This window comes from Ambystoma mexicanum, chromosome 3q, assembly GCF_040938575.1.
Source record: "Ambystoma mexicanum isolate Mex_15411 chromosome 3q, UKY_AmexF1_1, whole genome shotgun sequence".
Classification (NCBI taxonomy): domain Eukaryota; kingdom Metazoa; phylum Chordata; class Amphibia; order Caudata; family Ambystomatidae; genus Ambystoma; species Ambystoma mexicanum.
The window spans coordinates 41004817-41032308 of NC_090926.1; the positions used below are offsets into that span (position 1 = coordinate 41004817).

General features: G+C 48.3%; 1 protein-coding gene across 2 annotated transcripts in view; it reads left to right on the top strand.

Annotated features, from left to right (window-relative positions):
- The window catches only part of LOC138582073 (ras-related C3 botulinum toxin substrate 1-like), a 74869-nt gene that overhangs the window by 17106 nt on the left and 30271 nt on the right, over positions 1-27492 (top strand). For both annotated transcript variants that reach the window (XM_069653022.1, XM_069653021.1), the window contains exons 2-3: positions 26753-26824; positions 27119-27236. In XM_069653022.1, the coding sequence (XP_069509123.1) occupies positions 26753-26824; positions 27119-27236 (190 nt within the window). The remainder of the gene's footprint in view (positions 1-26752; positions 26825-27118; positions 27237-27492) is intronic.

Genomic DNA, 27492 nt, shown 5'->3' on the forward strand with positions numbered 1-27492 from the left:
ACGCACTATACTCCGTCAAAGCTCAAACGAATATAACCTGCCACACTGGGAACCTGCCTGAGATGTAACATTGAAGATGCTAATATATTTCATATGCTCTGGGCATGTACAAAACTGAGGGGATACTGGACAGAGATCTGCAATGCTATAGATGGGATGGCAGATCAACCAGTGGATTGGTCACCGAGGATATGTCTGTTGGGTGCAGTGGGGAAAATAAATCCGACATGGCGTAAACTGTTGAACCTGAGCCTATTAATAGCCAAAAGAGCAATATTAATGAAGTGGAAAGACTCATACCCGCCAACCAAGGCGGACTGGGACAGAGACATGATATGGACTAATGACACAGAAGAATTATATATAGACTCAGTGCTACCCTCCTCCAGCCCCAGAAACATATGGGCAAGGTACAAACAATACTTGGCGGACATGGCAGAAATGGAGAACTCAGGCTCAGAAGGAAACTAATTGCTTATGCTGTAAAGTTGCTAAGAGGATTGTAGAAATGTACGTGCATTGCCTGTGTGTGATGATAAATAAAGTTTAAAAAAAAAGAAGCAACCCACACGGCAGGACATACAGTGGACGCAATCTTCACCAACTGAAAACTAATTACCACGGCACCACTGATTCAGGTCCTCTGGAGCGACCACCTCATCATCCCCTTCGTAATTGCACTGCCATCCCCAATAACCAAGAAACAAGGAAAACTACAAATCATCATGAAAAGAAACTGGCGAACCATAAAAAACTCCAACTTAATGGAACGACTGGAGATCACGAAACCACAATCAACAGCCATGGGCGAAGCTGACCTAGACACTAAAATAGATATACTTCACAACTGGATCACCACAACAATTGACAAGATCGCCAAAGAAGAACCTTTCAATCCATCCCGCAAAAGAGCAACAGCAAAATAGTTTACACCACTACTAGGCGCCATGAAAAGGAAAAAACGGAAACTAGAACTAGAATGGAAGAACAATAAAAGACTGCAGACAAAAGTTCAAACTTCAACAACATACCCGTTCATACAAAAAGAAAATACAAAAAAGCAAAAACGAAATACTATGACAACAGAAGCCTCAAAGCACCACACACCCAAAAAGAACTATTTAAAATCATAAACAAAATTAACAAAACACCCAGCTGCGACAACGCTCCAATATCATCGAAGAAATTATTCAGTGACTTTGCAGAAACTTCAAAAATAAAATCATGACCATCCAACAGACCATACAAAACAGACCATGCAACGACAACACTGAAGACACTCACCGATGCAAGGAACATCAGAACAAACTCCAAAACTTCCTGCACATTTCAGTGGAGACTTTCATCAAACTCGTAAATCAAAGCAACAAATCGGGCTCCCCGCGGATCCCTGCCCTCCTGACATCTGCAAAACAATCCTCTCACAAGGAACACCAATGGAATACTACAGGCACGTCCTCAACCAATCAATCTCAACACAGAGAGTGCCTCAAGCCTTCAAATCAGCATACATCAAACCATTCCTCAAGGATACAACAGGAAAGGTAGAAGACCTCTCCAACTACAGACCCATCTCCAACATCCACTAACCAGCTAAACTCCTGGAAAGACACATATATAGAACAACCCAAGAATTCATAGAAGAACAGCGCCTATTAAACCAGGCACAAGTAGGCTTCAGACCGATGAGAGGAACAGAAGTAGCAGTTATTTCAATCTGGGGCAATCTAAAGACAAACGCAGACTCAAACAACAGCAGAGCTCTGATACTTTTAGACCTCTCTGTGGCATCCGACACAGTTAACCATGACTTCCTCATCATGAAACTGGAAGAATTCAGAATCACCAACAACGTCTTACTTTGGATCCAATCCTTCCTTAAAAAACAGAACAGAAACAATATGGATGAAACCTTACAAATCAAGCCCATGAGAATTGTTATACAAGGATCATCCTTCTCGCCACTACTATTCAATATCTACCTGTCACAGCTAATTAAAATCATTGCAAGACATGGCCTCACCTGTTACATCTAAGCCGACGACACACAAATAATCTACAAAATACAAGACTCACAAGACGACAACTCAACACTAGGGTACTGACTTTGTGTAATATACAACTGGATGAACTTAAACTACCTTAAACTCAACCCATGCAAAACAGAAATAATGATCATCACAAAAAACGGAGAAGAAAACCTCTATATCCCATGGCCAACTGAACTTGGTGAAACGCCAGCCCCATCATCGATTGTAAAAAACCTGGGAGTCCTGATGGACAACAAACTCACTCTAGAGCCACAAGTAAATGCCCTAATCAAGAAATGCTTCTTTCTCCTGCGATCGGCTAAAAGGATCCTACCATTGCTCTCATTCACCAACAAAACAACTACCGTCATCGCCCTCATCATGTCCAGATTAGACTTCCCCAATCTAGGCATACCTGAACAACTCCTAAATAAACTCCAATGCATACAAAATGCGGCGGCCAGACAGCTCCTTAAACTACCTCGAAGAGAACACATCAAACCAGCGCTGAAAACTCTACACTGGCTACCCATCAAACGGGGGATCAAGTTAAAATCAATGTGCACAACGCACAGAGCAATCCATGACCAAGGTGCAGAGTTCTTCAGAAGAAAACTAAACGTACATCACACTACAAGGCCACTCAGATCCAGCAGCGACATCCGTTTGGAACCCAAATCATACAACAAGAGAAAACTCGAAGCAGCCTCTTTTTCTCACCTCCCCCCAAAAACCTGGAACGAACTACCAAAGAACATATGGAACACGAGAGATCACCTACAATTCAGGAAACTCCTCAAATCTTGGCTCTTCCCCCATAACCTGAAGGAATGCACATATGGACATACACAGCGGAACTAGGCTGCAAGAAGAACCTATCCTGATTCCCTAAGTCATCAACCCTTATAAATTAAGGATATACAAACCTGAAACATATCCACCTATCAATTAATAGACAAACCACATTGAATCATGCCAAAGAACACCCACAGATCAATCGGAAAGGAGATCAAGGTATGACCCAGCAATATCATCTGGCCCACCTCATGAACACGGGCAGCATTGGACCACCGACAGTAAATAGATAGGAATGAGCGGGGGATGATAATATAACACCACTACCTAAGCAAGGATAATGCTCACCCTCCTGGGTGTACTATGCTCAGTAGCTTAGCTGAAGGCCAGCCTCACCACTGCCCCTGAAACAAGACCGTCAGGAAAGGGAAGTGTAGAATGTACCTATCCAATGGACTACCTACAGTAAATAGATAGAAAAGAGGTGGTGAATGATAATATAACACCACTATGGAATTAGGGGATAATGCTCACCCAACCGGGGGTAATAAACCCAATACATTTGCTAGAAACAAGCCATGGTATCACCCAGAAACCAGACAGTCAGTAAACTAAGAGAAAGAATATACCTAGCCTGTATGACAACCTGTTACATATAACAAAACTACAAGGATTATGAGACATACAACCCACTAACCAAAACCTCACATTTCTTACTTAATTCACACAAAAACCCACACAACCACCTCTCTCACAGCAAACTGCATGGACTTAACCACACCGCAACAACAAACAATCAACACATAGATCGCAACAACAGCACGCGAGGACTCGCTTAGATTCTATATGCACACTCAAGCTCAGCGGACGGTGAAAACCGAACTGAAGCTGCCAACAGTACACCATCTCTCTCTTTCATATGCCATCTTCACCCACTAACCCAACCCTCACCTTTTTGTTTACAGATCCACAGTAGTGCCTGGAGACCAACTCCGTTGGTGATGGTGCGCTATATAAATACCTTTGACATTAACATTAACATTAAACAGGCATTGTTCTGTGCTATTCCATTTGTGTCTACATTTCCTCACAAAGTCCTGCAATGACTTCCATGGGCTCAAATCTCTTCCAGTTGTTATTGTTATGGACATACTGACTATTGGTTCATGTAATTTCTCACAGTTAACACAATTAAATACATGTACCGATTTTCGTCCATGCACTACGTCTTCACACCCAAGAGGATCAATCATATACCAAAGTATCTACAAAGATTCTCTAATGCGGGATATAGATCACAAACATTGAGGCTATGGTTCAACCTATATCCAATAAGAAATGTAACTGCATTGAGAAACCATGAAAGCAACCAAGCCACTGCATGCAGATTCTGTGGCAAAATAAAGGAGCCAGAAACTCTGGAACACCCAATTGCACAATGCACAGCGCTCTCTGAATTGAGAAAAACAAATTTTCACAAGTACCTCCACTTATATAGAACGTTAACTGCTGAAAGTCTGTGGACAATGATTCTAAGTGCACAACATGTATCTTTAAGCATATCCACTATTAATTTTATCTTAAAACTGTGACTATATTAAATACCGAGATGTAACCAAATAATCTAACCAGATAATCGAAAAAATAAGCATTCTTTAATCATCATTATTGCGCTCGAACTCGATCAGAACGTTCAACAGTATCAGAACGAAGAACAAGCATAAATGCAAATAGCAGATGCCAAATCCATTTAATCTTAAAACTAAACTGATCACAATCTTTAAAATGTATTTTATCATGTGAAAATGCAGAACAAAACACACACATTACCTCTAGAAGCAAGCTTGTATGTTGTATATTTATAAAGTTGTAATTGCAAATATAAATATATTTTTTTTTAAAGTGTTACTATTACATGTTTTCAACCCTTTAACTTTTCTGTTGCAAAGCACTCTGGTTATGACCTCATCCATACAGGAGATTCTTGGTGAGGACCCATGATTGGTTCATTAAGGTAGGCATAGCCTACACTAATCACTGTGGCCCATTTGGTTTTAAAAAAGGGCTTATCCCCTCTTTTGGGCAGATCATCTCAAGACATTTCAAGGATTAGCAAGAATAACTCAGCATTGGACCCTGGCTGAAGGTACAGTTTGCCTTACATCTTCTGCCAGGGAAGGAAGGCCAGGACCTCCAGGAGGGAAGCAAGATCCCTCCCTCTAAACATCTCTCAGGGAACAGAGGGAGATACTGAATCAAGAGGACCCTCCAGTAGCTCCAGAACCGGTACACAGCCAACACACCGCATGCCCTGCTAGGCTCTGCAGCAAGCTTCCTAGGTGGGAAGTGTCAGAAAGTCTCTGAACCAAACTAAGGACAAGGCAGCTACCTGCAACACTATCCTCAGCTTTGCGCCGTCTGCCTTAAAGGACCACATGAGTCCAGTGAAGCAACTAGGAGGTGTGCATCGATAAGCATCTACTAACGTTCACCTGAAAGGACATTTTCGAGCCAGTTGAGACCCTCGAGCTGCAACCGACTGTACCGCTGACTGTTTTTATGCAGCAGTCGCTAATGCAGTCCGAGACGCCTCGACCAGTGCTTCAGACCCGCCAATCACCACTGAGATAACAAATCCTGACCCTGAACCACCGTGTAGGCTAGCCTACAGCCATCCATCCAGCCTCGCTCACCGACCTGCCTGCTGTCTGATACCTACAGCTGTCTCCCATCTTGAACTATGTCACAGAAGCTGAAAGGTGCCCTGAAACCGAATCAACCCTGTCAAGCACCAAAAACATCTAAAGCACAAGGTACATTGTTGTTCTGTCCCCCTGGTCCTTCTGCAAAGGCCCCTAGTGACATTGTATGACCCATTGCTCCCTTTGTGTTGAAACCAATTATCCTCGAACTGTTCAGAATAATTAATTTACCTACTACCGCCCTGTCAGTATCCAGAGTGCACCTCTTTTCCTTCTTTGAAAGTGTCGGTCCTCTGCATTCCTTTACAGGGTGGGTTGTATGCTAGAACTGTCTATTGTGATAATAAGAAGGTCGATATTTTTATACAACCTTGACTGGACAGTCCGTTTTATCACTGGGTAATTGTACTTTCGCTGTGTTGCAACTAACCAACTAACCAACGATCCATAGCCTTGCAGAGAGAAGCCGGCCACTCCATCCATGTTACCAAAATTGGACAAGGAGGTTTATAATTTGCTTGTGTTTCCAATCTGTTTGGATTCCTTCTGGTGTACTCGAGGTGTGGGGCTGATTGATGGTTTAGAAACCGATATTCATCCCTGGACCACTGGTGCCCCGGAAGTTGATTCTTCACATAGAGTCTGATGAATTGTCTACATTCAGGGTTACATGACAGGGCTGGTCGCTCACAGCTTTTGTTTGCTCTTTACATGGAGCTATTTCGACAACTTATAATGAATGAGGCTTTGATTGAATCATTCAGGCAGGAGTTGGAGGAAACTCATTTACCCTTTTATTCTAATGTTTTCTCCATTTACCAGTTACCAAGGGCACAGTTTTAAAGAAAAAGCGGGGGGTGCAATTCACCCAATTGTCTGCATATGTGTCATGTCCTTCCAAGACCAGAATACTAAGCTTACAAATAAAGAACTATGCATCTCTGTTTGTAAAGAATTTAGCAGAATTTTCTGTGGTTAAGCTATTTCAAGACGTTGAAAGTCAATTTCAATCATTGCTGGCCAATACAGGCTAACAACATTGTTCAACCCCTGCACAAATGCCCTCCCTTGCACTGCTGCTGTATGCCTTTGGTTCAGGAGTGGGGGCACATGGAGAAGAAGGGCATGCTAAGGGCACATGTAGATTGCTATATGAAAAAGGTCCCTTCTTGGCAGTTTTGGTTCTTTGCACTGCAGAGTGCAAAAGGGTGTTTACAATGGTGACAGAAACGCCTTTACACCTCCTCTTTCACTCAGCAGTGCAAACAAAACGAGTAAACACTGCCTGCCATTTAGTTATGCTGTTATGTTACGCTATGTTATGTGATTTATAACAGGCACCACTGCCATTTTCATGGTCTCCAGGTGCTGTGGTGGATCTGAAAAGGAAGGCGGTTCGGGAGGCTTAGTTACTGGGATCAAGAGGGAGAGCGCAAGAGAGCTTTGATGTGCTCTTGGTAGCTTCACTTTGGAAAACACAGTCACTGTGTGCTGGGTTTGTTTTGGTCCATAATGATTTGATGGTGTTTTGTGTGTGGTTTCCTGTAGTTCGTTTGGCTTAGGATGGATTGCAGATTTTGCGTAGTTTCTGCTCTTGTAGAGGTATGTGTGTTTTCATTTGGTGTTTTGGGGTGAGTATGCAGGAAATTGGAAAGTTGTTGGTAGGGTTAGTAATGAGGCTGTTCTGTGTCCTTCCCTTCGGGGTGATGTTGGTTTGGTAGGGTTCAGATTCTTCTATGGTGGCCTACGTAAACGTGGTTTGTTTACTTGGCTATCCAGGGTTCATTAGATTTAGGTTGTTTTGGTTGTTTCTCTTGCATGTTTCTCATGGCAGGCGGTATTTACAATGTATTCCGATGGAATCTGCCTGCTTTTTGCTGGTGTTAAAACTAGGGGGATGTGATAGGAATCAATTAACTTTATGCCAGCATGAAAATGGGCCTCATTCTGAGGTCGGCGGGCAGATTGAAGCTGACCCAGAAACACACAATCTGCTGCCTGACTTCCCGGTGCCACCAGGATATTACAAGTCCCGGCGGCGCGGGAAGTCAGGCGGCAGATTCCGTAACTCCCCATTCCCATAGGACTCCATGGTAGTGGGGAGACGGAAACACCAGCACCGTTGTTATCGGTGCCAGTGCTTCTGTGAAAAGTCTGTCTGCAGGGGGCGTTGCGCCCGGCAGGTCTGTGCGGCCCCTGTAGGCAGACTCATAGTATGCGGTCCAGAAACAAGGGTGCCGGTACGCTTACCGGTACCCTTGTTTCTAGACGCCACTCATGGAATGAGGCCCAATGTCATGGAATGGATTTTGAAGGTGGAGGGGAAACAGGAGGCAGAAAGGTGACTCCCATTTTACCGTCCTCCACCTCAATCTACAAAAAACACAAAAATACCCCAGATTCTGAACGCAGGGGTTAAAACAGATGTAACACCTTTTCGCAAGTCTTTTACATCTTTTTTACAATCCAGGGACTCCCTTAGTGTCATATACCTTCACCTCCCTCTGATGTCATGCACATTTTGAAGATTGAAGTACTACTACACCGATTACACTTTGTTTGTGGGAAGTGTGGTGTAGCAGTACTCCAACCTAACTTCAATTGTGCCAGAAACTATATTGCCTTCCTTTTCCAATCCTTCATAGGGACTACAGCTGGCTCCACCAAGCCAACAATCTACACCTTTCACTATATCCCTCTGTGGCTCCTCTGCTTCTTGACCTCGCTTTGAAGCTTTTCTTCCCTCTTGGCCTCTGTGGCTCTCCCTTCCTCTCTCTCTCACTGCATTTCCTTCCTCTCAAATCCTATCTTCACCGCCTCCTTAACCACCTCCATCACTGTTGCTCTCATACCCTTCCTTGGTCTGCAATTCAACATCCCTCTGCACCAGTCGTGCTAACACTGTATGTCCCAGGTCCTCAAACAGATACCACCCTGTCTGCAAAGAAAGTGTGCTGTTACAGCAGCATCTTTTCCAGCACAACAGTGATAGTGGGACCAGCTGACAACACATCACCCATCAGGGGTAGGAGAAACAACTCACACACTTCCCTGGCCCCATCTGATAGGTACTCCGCAAAATGATATCTGTATTCCACTAAGTCCCTGTTGCTTTTGCATCAACATTGTTGCCCAAAAATTCACTACCAAGGAAAACAGGAATACATTTAGGGGGTAATTCATAGAATCCAGCGCACAAGTGGCGCACGCGGCTGGCGCACAGTGTGCGCGTGCGGTAGTCTGCGCCAGCCGCGTGCGCCAAAACACATTCAAGCGCACAGCGTATTCATGGATTCCAACAACCACAACCAGCCGTGGCGCAGAGTGGCGCAGCGACCCTGCAGCAGCGCCAGTAACGCCCCCAAGAATGCCCCTCGCGCAGGGAAAAGCCATCAAAATCCCCAATCCAGCGCAAAGGGCAGCAGCAAACGCAGAGCGGGGAGCGTGTATTCCAGGGGTGTGCGGGTGTCATCACACGCGATTGGCCTGGGTACGTGAATTTCAGGGGTGCGCGAGAAATTCTACACGCGATTGGGCTGGGTACGTGGATTCCAGGGGTGCGCGAGAAATTCTACACGCGATGGGCCTGGGTACGTGGATTACAGGGGTTCGCGAGAAATCCTACACGCGATTGGCCTGGGTACGTGTATTTCAGGGGTGCGCGAGAAAATCTACACGCGATTGGCCTGGGTACGTGAATTTCAGGGGTGCGCGAGAAATTCTACACGCGATCGGGCTGGGTACGTGAATTTCAGGGGTGCGCGAGAAATTGTACACGCGATCGGGCTGGGTACGTGGATTTCAGGGGTGCGCGAGAAATTCTACACGCGATCGGGCTGGGTACGTGGATTTCAGGGGTGCGCGAGAAATTCTACACGCGATCGGGCCTGGGGGAGCGGGCTGCGTGGATTTCAGGGGCTCGCGTGAAGTTTCACACGCGATCGGGCCTGGGGGAGCGGGCTGCGTGGATTTCAGGGGCTCGCGTGAAGTTTCACACGCAATCGGGCCTGGGGGAGCGGGCTGCGTGGATTTCAGGGGCTCGCGTGAAGTTTCACACGCGATCGGGCCTGGGGGAGCGGGCTGCGTGGATTTCAGGGGCTCGCGTGAAGTTTCACACGCAATCGGGCCTGGGGGAGCGGGCTGCGTGGATTTCAGGGGCTCGCGTGAAGTTTCACACGCGATCGGGCCTGGGGGAGCGGGCTGCGTGGATTCCAGGGGTGCGCGAGAAAATCTACACGCGATCGGGCTGGGTACGTGAATTTCAGGGGTGCGCGAGAAATTCTACACGCGATCGGGCCTGGGGGAGCGGGCTGCGTGGATTTCAGGGGCTCGCGTGAAGTTTCACACGCGATCGGGCCTGGGGGAGCGGGCTGCGTGGATTTCAGGGGCTCGCGTGAAGTTTCACACGCAATCGGGCCTGGGGGAGCGGGCTGCGTGGATTCCAGGGGTGCGCGAGAAAATCTACACGCGATTGGCCTGGGTACGTGAATTTCAGGGGTGCGCGAGAAATTCTACACGCGATCGGGCTCGGTACGTGGATTTCAGGGGTGCGCGAGAAATTCTACACGCGATCGGGCTGGGTACGTGAATTTCAGGGGTGCGCGAGAAATGCTACACGCGAATGGGCCTGTGCGAGTGGGGCAGTGTATTACGTGGGTGTGCGGTAAGTTGAAGAGGTGAATTGCCAGTGTGGGTCCCCCCAGGTCTCCCCCCTACCCCCTCCACGACTCCTGCAGGCAGCCCACACCACAGGGGACTACCCTGCACCCCTGGTCATGTCCCGCAGGCAGCCCATCCACCATGGGCATGCCCCCCAGCCAAGCCACATGTCTCCCAGCACCCCCACCCCCCAGCACTGTGGGGCACCTGCCAGCAGGCCCCCACCCATGTCCAACCCATGTCTCCCATCACCCCCACCCCCCACCCCCCAGGGGCAGCCTCCACCAGGCCCCCACCCATGTCTCCCATCACCCCCACCCCCCACCCCCCAGGGGCAGCCTCCACCAGGCCCCCACCCATGTCTCCCATCACCCCCACCCCCCACCCCAGGGGCAGCCTCCACCAGGCCCCCACCCATGTCTCCCATCACCCCCACCCCCCACCCCCCAGGGGCAGCCTCCACCAGGCCCCCACCCATGTCTCCCATCACCCCCACCCCCCACCCCCCAGGGGCAGCCTCCACCAGGTCCCCACCCATGTCTCCCATCACCCCCACCCCCCCAGCCACCAGGGCCAGCCCCCACCAGGGCCCCACCCATGTCTCCCAGCACCCCCACCCCCCAGCACTGTGGGGCACCTGCCAGCAGGCCCCCACCCATGTCTCACACCACCCCCACCCCCCAGCACTGTGGGGCACCTGCCAGCAGGCCCCCACCCATGTCCCACTCATGTCCCCTTGCACCCCCACCACCCAGCAGGCCCCCACTCATGTCCCCCTGCCCCCAGGTCCTGACGAAACTCAATCATGGCAGTAATGGGCAGCACATCCAGCACAAACAGCCAGCCAAGGATTGCATCCACCCACATAGTAGATGCAATTACATGATACAACCCCAATGGCAAGTATGTAAATGAACACATGTCCGTCACGCACACATACACAATGGGTGCAAGTGAATGTCAAAACCCATATCATGAAATGCATGAAACCAATGAGAAAATACCACAAATGAAAGTAATATAAATATGTATTAAAGATGAAAAAGAACTAAAGAAATGAAACACACAACAATGGGGATGACAAAACAAATGGTCCATGTCCGATAACAAATAGAAAAAATCAAAAAACAAAGGAATTCAAAAACTAATGTAGTCCAAAGGAAAAAATGGGTGAAAAAAATAAGGAAAAACCATTGACTCATGGAGAACACACATATAAATCCAAAAAATGTTGTCCAAAAAAAAACGATGCAAAAAGAATATCCCAGGGTCCATGAGCCCAACACCATAAATGAAACCTACTACTACCTAACACTACAAATATATACAGAAAAATGGCCATTGTCCGAGCGGTCCAAAGAAAAATAAAAAAATAAAGGAAACCTATCACTAACTAACTAAAGAACTATATACAATGGCAGCGGGCAAGTCCTGCGGCTCACTCCGTGATGTTGCCGGCCAGGGCATCATCGAACTCCATGTCGATGTCCCGGAGGCGGGACTCTGTCCTGGCCCCGAGGTCTCGCAGGGACAACCCCGTGTCCAACTCAAACTCCCTGCGAGCTTCCTCGAGGCACTCAGCCCGCCTCAACGCCCGACGCATGGAGAACTCCGCCCTGACCATGGTGAGCCGCTCCTCTTCCGCCCGCTGCCGCTCCGCACCTATCCGCTGGACCAACTGCTCCCACACGGAAGACACTGCCATCCCAGGGTTCTCCTGCCCTCCAGCCGATGCCTGCCCCTCTGATCTTGATGGCCCCGAGCCATGATGCCTCCCACGTCGAGCCTGCTGCTGCCTCCGACGCCACTGCCTCTGCCAGCACGACGGCATCCAGGTGGATGGTATCCACCGATGCCGTCGTGCACGTGCCCTGCCAGATGATGCCGGCACATCCTCCATCTGCAGGGGGACAGTTGCGGGTGTGTCCACCCCTGCTGGACCTTCGACTCCCGACTGTGGCAGGGATGGGGTCCCCACCGAGCTGGCTGCGTTGGTCGGGGCAGGTCCACAGGGGGCCCTGGTGGCATCTGGGCCGGAAGACGGCATGGAGCACGACTGGCGCATAGCCTCCACAGAGGAGGAGAGGGTCGCCAGAAGCCCACACACATGTAGGAAACCCCCGACCATGGCGGCTCCCAAATGGTTCACGTACGCACGGTGCTCCTCCCGGGAAGCATGCACCTCATCACGAATGCCAGCCGTGCGCAACGCGACACCAATCAGGACCCTCTCCACACGGCCAGGGGTCCCCACGTCCGCAGGTAGAGGAGTGTCAGATGACATGGACAACTCCCCTACCTGCGGACGGGCCTGGGATGGGGCATGGTGGTGCAGTCAGTGTCAGGGACAGTGACATGCACAGGCCCCTCCACGGCGACCTGTGCTGCCTCCTGCCCCTGGCCCTGGACTGCACCACTTGCACCAGCGGGGATGCCCCCACCAGGCCCCATGTGTGGCTCAGTAGCGGCCTCCTCCCCCTCTGTGGAAACCACCAACCTGGATGTCTCCACGCCGTCTTCCGCCGTTGCAAGCCCCTGTGGGGGCTCACCCACCCCTTCCGCTGCAGCCATGGCGGCATCCCCGCCGCTCTGCTCCACAGCGCCTTCTCCGCCCTCTTCTTCACTTGCCACTGTGTAGAGGGAGACATAGAACACAAGCATCAGGGTACTGTACAATGGTCCCCTAGACAGGAAGCAATAGCAGATGAGTGGCACTGTCATGCATCACTTCCATCATGTCCCTCCACAACACATGGGTCAGTGCAGGCAAAACACATGCAGTAACAGGCATGGCGCATGCCATGGACATTGGCATACATGACCAAGGGACTCATGATTCATACAATGTTGGTTTTGAACTCACATGCATCATGGGCCTTGCCATCACATGCACACACCTCACCGTAGTTCCATCCATCCGGCCTTGCACACCACAGATGCAGTGGATACAAGGATGGCTAGGCTGCATCAGTGAATCTGAACATTGTCACAGACATGTGTCATGCATCCATGGCATTTACAAGTCACAGACACGCAGGTCAGACACACACACATGGACACCATACGTGTACATGGGACCAGCACCCATCCCTCACCCCCACCCATGTCCAGGAACAGAGACTGCCATGCTTCCATGTGTCCATTCCGCGCAGAGCCCCCCATGTTGCAATTGTACACATGCACCAACCATGTGGTTCACACATCACTGTACTCACATGCCTGACCATGATGTCCCTGCACACACACATACGTACATGGCCTATGTCACACATACAGGCATGTATCAGACAACCAGCACACTGCAACATGCCCTGTCTCACACAGCAATGCCTGGCCACTTACCGCTCAACTCCAGACGGGTCTGCCTCTGAAGGATCTGGGCGTGGAGCGCTGGGTCTACGCGTTCCAGGACCCTCATCTGGATGTCAGTCAGGCGTGCCCGGCCCCCCTCCGCGAGGCGCCGGGCCTTATTGAGGGTCCTGGACCTAAAGTCCTCCCAGCGCTTCTTGATGTGCTTGATGTCGCGGGTTGCCACCCCCTCCGCGTTGATGGCAACCACTACATCGTCCCAGATCCTCTCCCGTCCTTCCTTGTCGGCGCGTGGTCTTCCGAAGAGGGCATCATAATGCCCCAGGACATGCTCCACCAGGACACCAACTTCCTCCTCACTGAAGCTGGTGGCCCTCTGCCTCTGTGGCTGGGGGTCGCCACTGGTCTCAGATGGTGCTTGCCCCGACATGGCGACCCCCGAGGCAGGCGTGGGTGGGCTACTGGGTCCTGGGGCTGGGCTGTGGAGCGATGGTATCCCAGTCGGGAGTCTACTGTTCCAGCAGGGGTGGACACAGCAACTGGACCCCTGCAGATGGCTGATGTGCAGGCACCAAATGGCAGGGCAATGTGGCAGCAGGCAGGCAGGCAGGCAGGCAGGCAGCAGCAGCAGATGGCTCGTGGGAGGCTGCTCGGGGCTATGGGGGGCAGTAATTCGGCCTTCTGGGCAGGAGCGTGGTCTTCCGTGTGCTTACGCGTGGCCAGCTTAATACGGAGTGAATTTGCACGTGAAAAATCTGCACGTCAGCGTGTAATTCGAGGACAGGGCCTTAGCGCGTAGGCACGTCAGCACGCGTACGCGATTTCATTGGACCAAAGGCCCTTAGCGCGTAAGCGCGTGTGTGATGTTTCGCGCACGGGCGTTGCCCTGGCAGGGCTTGGAGATCCCGCGTGCTTTTCGTGCGGTGCGTGTGTTTTCCATCCGTTGGGGTTCACACGCTGTTACTTCACAGCGGGTGTTGGCTACGCGTTCTTCTACACGCAAGGCAGACGGTGAGTGGTACCCCGAGTTCACGCGAACCCCTGAAATCCACGCAGCCCGCTCCCCCAGGCCCGATCGCGTGTGAAACTTCACGCGAGCCCCTGAAATCCACACAGCCCGCTCCCCCAGGCCCGATCGCGTGTGAAACTTCACGCGAGCCCCTGAAATCCACGCAGCCCGCTCCCCCAGGCCCGATCGCGTGTGAAACTTCACGCGAGCCCCTGAAATCCACGCAGCCCGCTCCCCCAGGCCCGATCGCGTGTGAAACTTCACGCGAGCCCCTGAAATCCACGCAGCCCGCTCCCCCAGGCCCGATCGCGTGTGAAACTTCACGCGAGCCCATGAAATCCACGCAGCCCGCTCCCCCAGGCCCGATCGCGTGTGAAACTTCACGCGAGCCCATGAAATCCACGTACCCCGCTCAATCGCGTGTGTGACTTCCCGCGCGCCACTTTTTTGATGCGCTGGGACTCTACCGCCTGCCTTCTTGTGGCGGACGTGTTTTAGCTTGTGCGTGTCTTTGGCTGTGCGTGGCTTTGCCCTATTCGATTCCATGAATACGTGTGGTTCGAGTGCGTGTGGGCGTTCGTCTGCTTCCCTGCAGTACATCCCCAGTTACGCCCTTATTTTTGCGCGTTGTTCCCCATTCTGCGCGTTACGCCCCGTGTCCCGCCCACTTTCTGCTGTATGCGCTGAGGTTGTGCGCTTCCACTGTGCGCGTCGCGCACGCCTTTCGGGATGTTGCGGTGACTTGTGCGCCATGCACGGGTTTGGCGCACATCCCGCGGTGAACACGCGCAGGGACTTCCATGAATCGTGCGCGTGCGCCTGTTTTTTTTCGCTTGCGCATGCTTGCGCGTAGATTTTCGGCGCACGTTGGCTCCATGAATCGGCCCCTTAATAGCAATCAGATAAAAAGGATGGGGATCAAAGAGCTAACAAAAGGAAAGATTATTAAGTACAAGAGATCCCCCCAAACATCTAAATGAATACAGGACACAAACAAATAACTTTACTAAAACAAACAGAACACAAAAAAATGATGCAGATTCCCTCTCTCTCTCTCTCCCTCTCTCTCTCTCTCTCTCTCTCTGTCTCTCTCTCTCTCTCTCTCTCTCTCTCTCTCTCTCTTGCACTCACTCTCTCTCTCACTCTCTCTTACTACCCCTCACTGCCCACCCCATGCTGTTGTGGGCCAGCTATTCACATTCCTCCATGAACAGGCTGCACAGTAACCCCAGTAATCACTAGACCAACAGGTACAGGAACAGGAATGGTTTGGTCTTGTAGAGAGGCCTAAAGCCCTTCGAAAGCTATGCGATTTGGGACTCTGATTGGGTGCCCAGAATAATATGAAGCTCAAGGGTTCAACCTGGCTCTCACAAAGTCATGTGATGACCAGCTGTCCAACAGGTAGTTTTTTGGTCAATGCAACCTTTCCTTAGCAGGTTCAGACCGCAACTACCAGAGAATACCCGCAATCTGTTTCGTATAAAATTCACAGGCAGTTTTTTTGGCAAAACTATGGGGAAAGCATAGTATTTGCCCTTTAAATGTTCTCATCCTATTCAATCATCTGGCATCAGGATATCTTAGAGAAGGCGTATGCCCTACATCTTGAAATGTCTGTTAACCAAGCACCCGTGGAAGGTACCTGCATGTGAGGAATTTAACCATCCGCATGGTGGGCGTGCGCTCAACTGGGCTTTTTTAATTTTTTAAGTAAATGGAATAATGCTAGACAGACCTCAGGAAAATGTGTGGGGCTAATCCACACACATTTTTCTATGCTCACTCCACAACAAAAGCATGGACATGTGTACTCTGGAATGGACACCACCTACAGGGACAGTTCGCACCTGCCATATTTAGTTGGAATGTGGCAGCCACGGAGATAACAATGTCATTCCACGAAGGGGGAGGCCAAACTTTCCCCTGCCAGGACAGCCTGATTAACTGACAAAGGCTCCATAGACCACCCTGCTCTTTTGTTAAGCCCTGCAGCAGGTGGCAATAATTAACATACCAACAGGGGGTACTTCAAACAGGCGCACAGGGGGCCTTGCTGCAGAGGATAACAAAGGAGATAGGAAACCCAATAAACTTCCATATGTAACTGTGTCAACCTGAAGCCAGCTCCCACCCTCTGTATCAATGACAAGTGAACTGTTGTTTCTGGGTCTGTTATTTACAGTAGGTCACACTGCTAGGGGGACCCCATTCATAAGGTACGAGAATGTGGTTTGCAGGAGCCAGAGAGCCTGATCTCTCAGCAGCTTCAAGGGAGACCTGCCGCTTTAACAGGAACCACGCAGAGAGGACCATTAACCATAGAGAATCTTTGAACAAAACAGACAGCAGGATCGGTGGGATTTAGTAGCACAAGGGAGTGAGCCCAGAGCTGTTGCTATTGAGAGAAGGGTTCTGCCATATTAGTTCTGAGGTGCACCATTTTCCTGTTTTCACTGCTTTACCATTCTTGTTGCAAAGCACTATGGTTATGATCTCTCACATTGAGAAGATTGTTAGTAGGGAACCCAGGATTGGTTCACTAAGGTAGGCATAGCCTACACCAATCACTGTGACCCACTTGGCTTTAAAAGAGGGCCGGAGCTCCTCTTTAGGCAGATCATCTGACAACTTCACCAGAAGTAACAAAGACAAACTCAACCTTGGACCCTAGCTGAAGGTACAGTCTGCCTTACATCTTCCAACAATGACGGAAAGCCAGCATATCCAAAGAGGGAAGCAAGATCCCTTCCCTAAACTTCTCCCAGAGAACAGAGGGAGAAAAGAACTCAGAGGACCCTACAGCCACTTCAGAACCGGTACTCAGTCAACACACAGCATGCCCCGCTAGGCTCTACAGCTTGATTACTGGATGGGACCCACCAGAGTTCTCTGAACCTACAACCAAGGACAAGGCAGCTGCCTGTATCACACTGCACAGCTGTGGGCCATCCATCCGCCTTATAGGATGACACAGCCCATTGAATAGGCTGGGAGAAGTGCCTCAACAAACTTCTACTGCAGTCCACCTTAAAGGGGATTTTCAAGCCAGTCTAGTTCTTTGATCTGCATCCAGGTGCACAGCTGACTGTTGTCCATCCGCAGTCACTTAAAAACATACGAGACATCTCGACCATTTCTTCAGAACCGTCAAACAGTGATGAGACGATTCCTGACCCCAGGCCACAGTGTAAGCCAGCCTGCAGTTGTTCGTCCAGCTCCACTCTCAGAAATTTCTTGCCACTCGATAGCCGCAGCTGAAACGTGTCTTGAACTCTGTCACAGAAGCCTGCAAAGTGCCCTGAAGCCGCCTTGACCTTGTCGAGCAGCAAGAGCACCTACAGCAAAAGGTACGTTGCAGTTCTCTCCCTTTGGTCCTTCCCAGAAGGTCCCTAGAGACATTTTAAGGCCCTTTTCCTTTTTTTCTGAAGCCAAGAAACCCTAACCAACTATTGTGGTTATTAACCATGCCAACCACCTTCCTGTCATTATCCAGAGTGCATCAGTTTCCCTTCTTAGAAATGTCTGTCCTCTGCATTCCTATACTAGGTAGGTTGTATTTCGTAGTGTTGTTAGATTGTCTGTTGTCTTATAATAAAGTAGACATTTTGTATACAACCTTGACTGGACACTCCTTTTATCATTGGGTAATAGTTGTATTTTCACTGTGCTGCAACTAACCAACGATCCAGGACCTTTAGAGGAGATAAGCCTGCCATTCTGTCCATGTTACCAAAATTGGACAAGGGGTTTTATAATTTTAATTGTATGCTTTTTATTCCAATCTGTTCTCATCCATTCTGGTGTATTAGATCTTTTAGCCTGATTGATGGTTTAGAAACTGATATTCACCCCTGGACCACTGGTACCCCTTGAATTTGATTCGTCACATGCATCGCAATGTCTTTTTAACTCGTAAAATGTTACCCCATAGTGCCATTCCGGGAAGGAAATTACTCATTCTTTAATGATCTCACATGCATCCTTATTTTTTTTAAGCATTTTCCTTTTTGAAAACTTCTATTAGCTTTAGGAGACATGGATGAACGGTAATCCCTATACCAAATCTGCTGACAGTCTGAAGGAGTGTTGGCTAAAAAGTGGTTGCTTTCCAGTTTCCTCGGAACAGGGCTATTCTTCCTCTCCCCTTCACCAAGTGAGGGTATTGGTTCATTTCTGCCATAGATAGCTGCTGTCCTGAAGAAGTCACCCATGCCTCCACCCGCTCTCGGTCTCTATTGTGAGGGAACTAAGGAGATGGAGAAACACTGTTCCTGCCTCAGGTCTTTTGAACCCCTGACCATGATTACTGAAACAGACCTATACAAAGATTTTCGAAAAGATTTTTGTGTTTTCCATTGAATTTCAACACAAAGCAATGATCATGTTTCGAAAGAAGGTCATCATTTTCAAATCTATTGCCAGTGTACAGCTGGTATGTTTCAATTGAAGATCAGCGAGGGTCAGCATTGTATGTGTGCCTAATCTCCCTGTCAAACAGATTGTATGGACACATCTTGGAGCAATCTGCCACTGGTGGGATTCAAGTCAATTGTAATGGTGCTTGAAATTCTCTGGATTAAACATTAGCCCACCCTCTTGACCTGCATCCTGGAGTACTTCAGGGCAGTGTTGCTCAGGGTTGGTTGCCAGAGAGCAAGACATTTTGTCTGGACTGATCCTTTTTGGAGTAGGGGGTCTGATTGGCAATCAGTCATGAATGTAGTAAGTAGTCACCTCAGCAGGGGATGAAGTACACTCCTCATCGTTTTCTTATTTAGAAAACTCAGAATGAGTGGGGATTTCAGACTTGCCTTGAGCATCCGTCTACCCTTGAATGGAGCTTGCTCTGAGGCAGTCAGATTTCAGTCGTAATTGTCAGAAGTAGGTTCAACACACATAGAAGTCTGTCCCCATTGTGAAGGAAGAGGGCATTTAGCAAAGCTTCACTCTGGTAGGTTGTTGTTTCAAAATCCTTACATATTTTAGATGGAGACAGGATTTGTACAGACCTGGTGGTCTGCTAAATTCAGCGACGGCAATTCTGTTAATCCCCATTCCTGTGGAGTCCAATAGGATCCCATGGGAATGGAGAGGACGGAAGCACTGGCACTGTGCGCAACAGTGCCGGTGCTTCCGTGAAGCTCTCCGGGCGGGTCTGTCCTGGCAGTCAGGTCTGCCCCCGCCTACAGAACTTGTAGTTTACCGGTCCGGAAACAATGGTGCCAGTAAGCTTACTGCCTTCTTTGATGATAATCTGATCCCCACTGTTTCCTCCCCTGGTTACTTGTAGATCCATTGCTGACTGTTGCCCTCCCTATCCTGTTGCTAGATCTCCACTACTTTGTTTCTTTACTCTCTAACCTATTCTTCCCCCTATGATTCTAAAGAGCTTTCTTGTTTCCCGAAACTAGGTTTGTGCTCAATAAATACCCTAATACCCTAATAATAAAGAGTTAGCATAGGTTCCTTGCCAGCTCACACTTCAAGCCCTAATGGAAATGGTCTTTCAAATTGATGTTCGGCTGCAGGTAAGGTTTGTTGAAAGGAAAAGGGAATGGCTCTTGACTGATCGTTCAGCCTTCCATTTCCCTTCGACCAAGGCACCAGAGACAAATACACCTGTAGATGAAAAACCTATGCTTCTGGGTATGGTGAGGAGTACTGTGTCTGAAGAAGAATAACGTAGACACTGTATGAATGTCTTCGTCTCTATTGCAGTGTAAAAGGGTATCTAGTGTGCAATTGTCCTCTTTGTCCTCGACGCCTGGTGGGAAATGAGAAACCACTGTAACTGAGGGGAAGAACTGTACAGGGCTCTCGAGGTGTCTTCCCCATACATATGAACCTACTTCGTGAGCTCCATTAATGGTCCTAAGGATTATCGTATAGGAAAAGGAAAATAAAACCGTTGAGGTACATGCACTACTTGATTCCTGAGCCTCAGGAATTTTCATGGATCCCCAATGCACCCAAACTAATACCTTCATTGCCTTGTGTAAGGTTACTCCAGAGGCCATTCACAGTGTCGACGGTTCTTTGCTCGCTTTCGTCTTAGTCTCTACTCACAACGTTCCTTTGCATACGCATATGGCGAATCATGTGGAAAATCGTGTTTTTCAACTTATCTAAGGACCTAATTTCCCCAGAATATTGGGACAGATGTGGCTGTAATTTCACAATCCTTAGATCAACTGGACTAGTGATTCCCTATTCCTGCTGTCAGATTTCTTAACTAACACCTGTCTCGCAATAACAGGTTATTGAAATTGGAAGGATGTGTAAGACCCTGTTTCCGACACAAAGCACATGGCGGTTTCAGCCTCTGTCGCAGCTAAATACCATCAGTTTGCTGACGTATTTGAAAAACAAAAGGTGAAGACAGTACCTCCCCAACATTGCCTGGGATTGCAACATCGAGCTAACACCCTGTGCGGTGGTTCCTTTTTGTCATATCTACTCCTTGACAGAGACCGAAAAAAAACAGTCCTCCTCTCAGTGCCTGGGATTGCAATATCTAGTTAACACCCTGTGCAATGGTTCCTTTTTGCCATATCTACTCCTTGACAGAGACCGAAAAAAACAGTACCTCCTCACTGTGCCTGGGATTGCAATATCTAGTTAACACCCTGTGCAATGGTTCCTTTTTGCCATATCTACTCCTTGACAGAGACTGTAAAAAAGACACTAAGTAAGTACCTGGATGAACACTTGCAAAATGGAATCATAGTATTAACCAAGTCACCCGCAGGTCGCCCTTAGATTTTGTGCCTTAGGAAACCCAAGGCCTGTGACCCTGCATAGTAGAGTACAGAGGGCTCAATGCAGTTACAATCAATAATTGTTACCCAATACCCCACATAGATGACGTTTTGTAATCTCTGCATGGAGCATCGCTATACACCAAATTGGATCTTTGCAATGCCTATCTTCTCCTCCACATAAAAAGCAGGCATGAATGAAAACAGCTTTTCGGAACCCTTTTGGCCAGTTCAAATACTGTCTCATGCATTTTGGGTTGACCACAGCCCAAGCATTTTTTCATTGGTTCATTGATAATGTGTTGGCTGAAATGCTGGAAGTATTTGTGGTAGCATATCTAGACGACATTCTTGTCTTTTTTTCCGCTAACCAGGAAGAGCAAGATAGGCATGTGCTTCAAGTACTGTAATGATTATGTAAGCATCATTTAGCATTGAATCTGGAGAAATGTGAGTTTGATAAGACCGTATTTGAATACCCCAGTTTCGTAATCGTTGCTGACAGCAATCGAACAGGGCCCAAGAAGTTCATGGATGTACTAGATGGGAAGAAATCCACCAACGTGAGAGAGCTGCAATGTTTTGGGATTTTGCGAATATATACTTGCACTTCAACCCACAATACTCCCGTCTGACCCTGTCATTGACCAAGTTAATGAAGAAAGGAGTGGTGTATGTTTTGGAAGTGATACAGACTAAGCCTTGGTAGCACTGAAGAAGGCATTCACTACTGCTCCAGTCATACGAAAACCAAATAACACCAAGCCTTTTATGCTGGAAACTGTGGAGTCTGACTACGCCATCAGAGCCGTCCTCTTGCAAGCCCAAGATGACGATTCCTCAAAACATCCCATGTACTACCTATCCCGGACCCTGACTAAGATTGAATTAATTACTCAGTCATCAAAAAATAACTACTAGCCAAAAAGGAAGCCTGTCCCAGTGGTGGCATCTTCTGTTAGGGGCTCAGTGCCCCTTAGAAATACGGACAAACCATCAAAACCTTCAAGCCCCAGAAAGCTTGCAATGCAGGAACAGTCGACACACGGACAGTTGACTTTCCATATCATTATAGTGCCTTGTAACTGTAATAGCATGGCTAATGCCCTGTCTAGAGTAGGACAACCTATTGCCCTTGAGCAACAGAATCCCCAATGTATGTTTTCTCCCAAATGATTCCTTAATGTAGTTCAGGGGTCTCTTGGTCAGTCCATTCCACATCGGCATCTTTGGAATCCTTGCCTGGAGTAGTGATCAAGAACCATATTCCATGGAAAGGTATGAATACAGTTCTAAACAGTTGCAAGATCGCCTCCATTTGTAACATGATTCACCTGCTGTGGGATATCGTGTAATACACAACACACTCAAACTCTTGAGTCGTCATTTTTGGTGGCCCTCCCTGAGAAAAGACGTTAAGGAATATGTACTTACCTGTTAAATATGTACACAAGCAAAGCATGATACCCACAAGCCTAAGGGGCTGCTGCAGCCCGTTTTCATTCCCGAACAACCATGGATGTGTATTTCAATGGATCTTCCGCCATCTGAGGGAGACTGTCCTCATGGTCACTATAGACCTCTATGTCAAAAATGACAATTTCTGAAACTACCATCAGATCTGCAAATGACCTTAATCTTTCTCCAGGACATGGTACGTTTTCTTGGATTACCTCTGAAGATAGAGGGCCTCATTCCGAGTGCAGCGGTAAGGGGTTAACGGCGCCGGTAAGGATGCCGGTGCCGTTAAACCCTTACTGCCCCATTCCGAGGTCCCTTAGCGGGTCCCACTAATGCCGGCTGGTAAAACCAGCCGTCCTTAGCGGGAGCCGCTAAGGGACCAGGGAGCTAATACCGGGCCCGTAATTTACAGGCCCGTTATCAGCTCACTCCCCATTCCCATTGAGCCCTATGGGGGCTCGAAAGAGAATGGGGAAGGGTTTTTTGAATGGGGACTTACCGTGTCCTCCAAGGTTGGAATGACCCGGTAAGTCCCCATTCAAAGAACCCGGACACGACTTTGGAAGCAGCCATGGTGCTACTAGCACCATGGCTACCTCAAAACTCATAATGACCCCCAGTGTCTGATCATGGACCACTGTACATATTACATTTTTTGGGAACTTTGAGTGAGAATGTGAACATCAAAAGAGCATTATCTTCCGGGTAAACTGCAAGAAGACACTTGCTGACCTTAATCGTTCTCCTGCACCCGCCTACTCCACTGGTGACATGTTGTGGTTATCAACACATTGGGCCTCATTACAACGAGTGCGGACCCATAATGAACGGTGGCGGTAAGGGACCGGCACTGTTCATTACGGGCTGCAGTATCACAAGGTCTGCAGCGGGTCCCGCTCTGGAACGCCTGGTAAGACCAGGCGTCCTAAGCGGGACCCGCTGTAGACCAGGATGCTAACAACGGGCCCGTCATTAACGGGCCCATTGTTAGCATCCTCCCCATTCCCTTTGAGCTCTGTGGGGGCTCAAATGGGAATGGGGATGTACCGGGTCCGGGTCCCAGGAAAGGGAATTACCGGGCCCTCCAAGGTCGGAATGGCCTGGTAATTCCTCATTCCTGGAACCCAGACCCGCTAAAAGCGGCATGGCTACCTCCATACTCGTAATGAGGCCCAATATCTTCAGTCCCATGGTTTGCTTACCAAACTCTGTTCTCGATTCTGTTGGCCCTGTAAAATATCCCCAGGGCTCTGAATCCTGTTGTTGTGTGTCTACGGCTTCCTCACACCTGGAGATTTAATCCTGCGTTCCATGTGTCTCAAATGAAACCAGTTCATCCACATCTATGGCCTTTGCCTACACCACCACCTCCGATCAATGTCAGCGATGACCATGAATATGAGGTTGATGCTATTTTCGACATTAAGATAGTCCATGGTCGTCTGCATTATACGGTGTCCTGGAAAGACTATGGTGTAGCGCATCATTCTGGGAACCGGTGGAAAACATCCATGCCACGCTACTGTTAAGGGCCTTTCATCGTTGCATGCCTCTATGTTCCCGCCACTGCAGTGCCTTGAGGCGGTGTCATACAGTCACAATTTCAGCCGCTTTCTGGCCACCCCATGCCAACATGGGATTGGCATTACACCTGACCTGGCGTTCGCCCATCCCAAGATTGTGGAATAATGACACCGTTGTCATGACATCACAACACCCAAGCCAACACTCCATCATGACGCCAGCAGCATCTCCTCCATAATTGGGGCTGCGTCACATGTCTATGCACATCGCAATGCTCCAATCTTTCTCTGCCCTCCTGTCCTCGTGCTGTGCTTCATCCCTCTTGCCTCCTGTGCCACAGTGCTCCTCCTTCTTCCTTTTTGCATCTCGTGGCCTGCCCTCCTTCATGCCTTCCCCTTCATGTCTCCTGCTGCTTTGCTGTTTTGCCTTCCTTCCCAGCTGCTCCTGCTGCTTGCTGCCTTCCTCTAGTAGTTCAACCTTCCTGTGTTTCTGCCATCAGTCCTCCTGCTGCTGTTCCAGTATTATGCTCCAGTCATCTCTTGCTGCATCCTTGACCTGCAGAACACCACTAATACACACTGCGGTGTTGAGGTGTTTTGCCTGTTGGGTTTTTCCCCAGAGACTAGGTCTGCACCTTCAGAGATAAAGGTGGATTCTAGGACGACCCGCATTCATCTACACGACACACACTCACCAGAAGCAAGGCAAGGTGTCGAACTCGGCCTGTCCATAAAATGTAGAAATTCCTATTTGCATATCAGTCTGGTCCTAGCCACCTGGGAAATCCAGGCCCGAAATGCTAGGCAATTCACCACTGAACAAGAGTGCAAATGTATATTTCACCTCTGTGTAAGGTACGTTGAGCTAAAACATGGTTGTGGAACCTCCTGACCGGGCACCTACCCACTGGCTGTGTTTGCTTTTAGTAGAGGGCTCCCACACCCGTGTCAATTCTGCATTGCAATTATGCATGGAACAACAGTCCAGTATATTAAACCATGAGGGATGCTTTTTATTATGCATTTATGAACTGAATCACTGCTTGGAAGACACATATATGCCATAGCGTGATAAAAAAAAAAAAAAACATTTCTACAGGTTCACAGGATTAAGTAGTGAATCCATCATTTCAGACCAATGTTCAATTTAGGCACTTGACCACATATATTCTCAGCCTTACTGGGCACCAACATGTGTTATTCTTTGACTTTAAAATGCTAAAATAATATTCTTTATAAAGAGGTAACTTGAAAAGTCCACAAATTAAATAACACATATACCAAAAAAAGCTAAATAACTCATAGAAACATTTTAAGCAAAACATATGTATGTGTAGCATTATTTTCACCATTCTGAATCTACGTCTGGAAGTATTAGAATGCAGTAATGTCACCCTGCACAATCTCATCAGGTTTTGTGTCTGCATCGACACGATTTAAAGACAGAAGACAACAGCAAGCAGACTATGTGGGAAGGGCAACGAACTGTAGGTATTGTAAGTCAAAGGCCTCATCACGAGTTGGGCGCTATCCCGGCTGGGATAGCGCCCAACTTTATTTGTGTTAGTGCGCACCCATCCGACGACATTACAGCCTAATCATGGTGCAATTACTGTTTGGTAATACTGGCAGTGGTAATTGCACCAAAAATTGGCATTTTTCCAGCGTCTTTACCCCCAGCTCTCTGCTGGGGGTAAACACGCCAGACTCGAAATCGGGCGGGCCCTTAAATGCGGCAGTAACTTCATTACTGCATCATTTGAGGGCTACCGCCCAACTCGTGATGAGGCCCAAAGGCATGCAGTTTGGTAATATGCATGAAGTGAAGAAATGTGTAATTCCACAAAAAAGATGTGTAAGTCAAAGTAGCGCAAAACTAAGAAACTAAGGAAGTGGACTAGACTGTACAAAAGGAGGAATTTATTTTGTCAATTAAGCACCGACTGGGGGAGTACAGGTGGAAAAGAACCTATCTACCTCTTATTAGCCTAAATTCAGCCCTGTTATGAGAGCTTGTCAGAAGAAATAATCGGTTCCCCACTCACATCTGTGTCTGCTGCCTTCCACATCAAGAGCTTCCCAGTTAGATGACCCCTTAATAACAAAGAGACATGTCAAATGGTATTTCCACATGGCAATTGCAGGCTCTGTTTACGACGAAGCCCTCAAGAGCGTGAGACTTCCCCACCGAATAACCACACTTTCTACTTTTACAGTCATGAAAATTAGAAGAATTTCATCCAAGCAAAACCTGGTCAGTGGGGCATTGCATTATCCATATGGGGGGTGCAGACGGGCTATTTATGAAGGGTATAACAATTCTTTTAAGAACTTTATGGGATTCGATGAAGTTAGAACATTAAAATGTGTTTTTTTTTTCTTGACAATGCAACAATGAACCTTCCTTTACCTGGGATTGTCATCCCAAAAACCAAAGACAGAGAACACAGTAATGTTTATTCAATAATATAACATGGATTGTACCTCACTCTTTCTTTCATAGAGCTGTGGGTAAAACCTGTCTGCTCATCAGCTACACCAGCAATGCCTTCCCTGGGGAATATATCCCGACTGTGTGAGTATCAGGTGGTGGAGCAATTCCATTTTATCGGACAGTGAAAAGATGTGTTTACACATTTTACTCTACACTTCTTTTTCTCTTTCTGTACCTTTACCTCTTGTCTCCCTCTCACCTAAATATGTTTCATTCTTGCTTTCATTTCTCCATCCTATCCCCTTTTCTTGCAAAAACAAAGCCTCTTCTCTACGCTCTCTTTAATTATCCAATTTTGGCCACTACCCTTTCTCATTCCTCTTGCCATCTGTCCCTCTGACCCTTTACCCCCTTCCGTTTCTTGCCCCCTTGCAGATTTGAAAACTATTCTGCCAACATGATGGTGGATGGGAAAACGGTGAACCTAGGACTCTGGGACACAGCTGGACAGGAGGAGTATGACCGACTCCGGCCCCTTTCATACCCGCAGACAGTAAGTGCTTCCCACTTTGTCCCTTTTCCTTGTCAAAGCCCTCACGCAATGAGGCGGGCAACTATGAGGAGGGTATAAAAAGCTGGCCTTCCTTCAAGCATCCACGTTTTTCCTGTCACTCAAGCAAGTATAGTCCCCACATGGAGTTAGGGTAAGTATTTCCTAGTGATTTTCTTTTTTCTTCAGCATTCATATACTTAATTGCACTTCTCCAGAGAGTTCAAAATGTGGCGGCTCATGCTCGTCTTTGACGTGG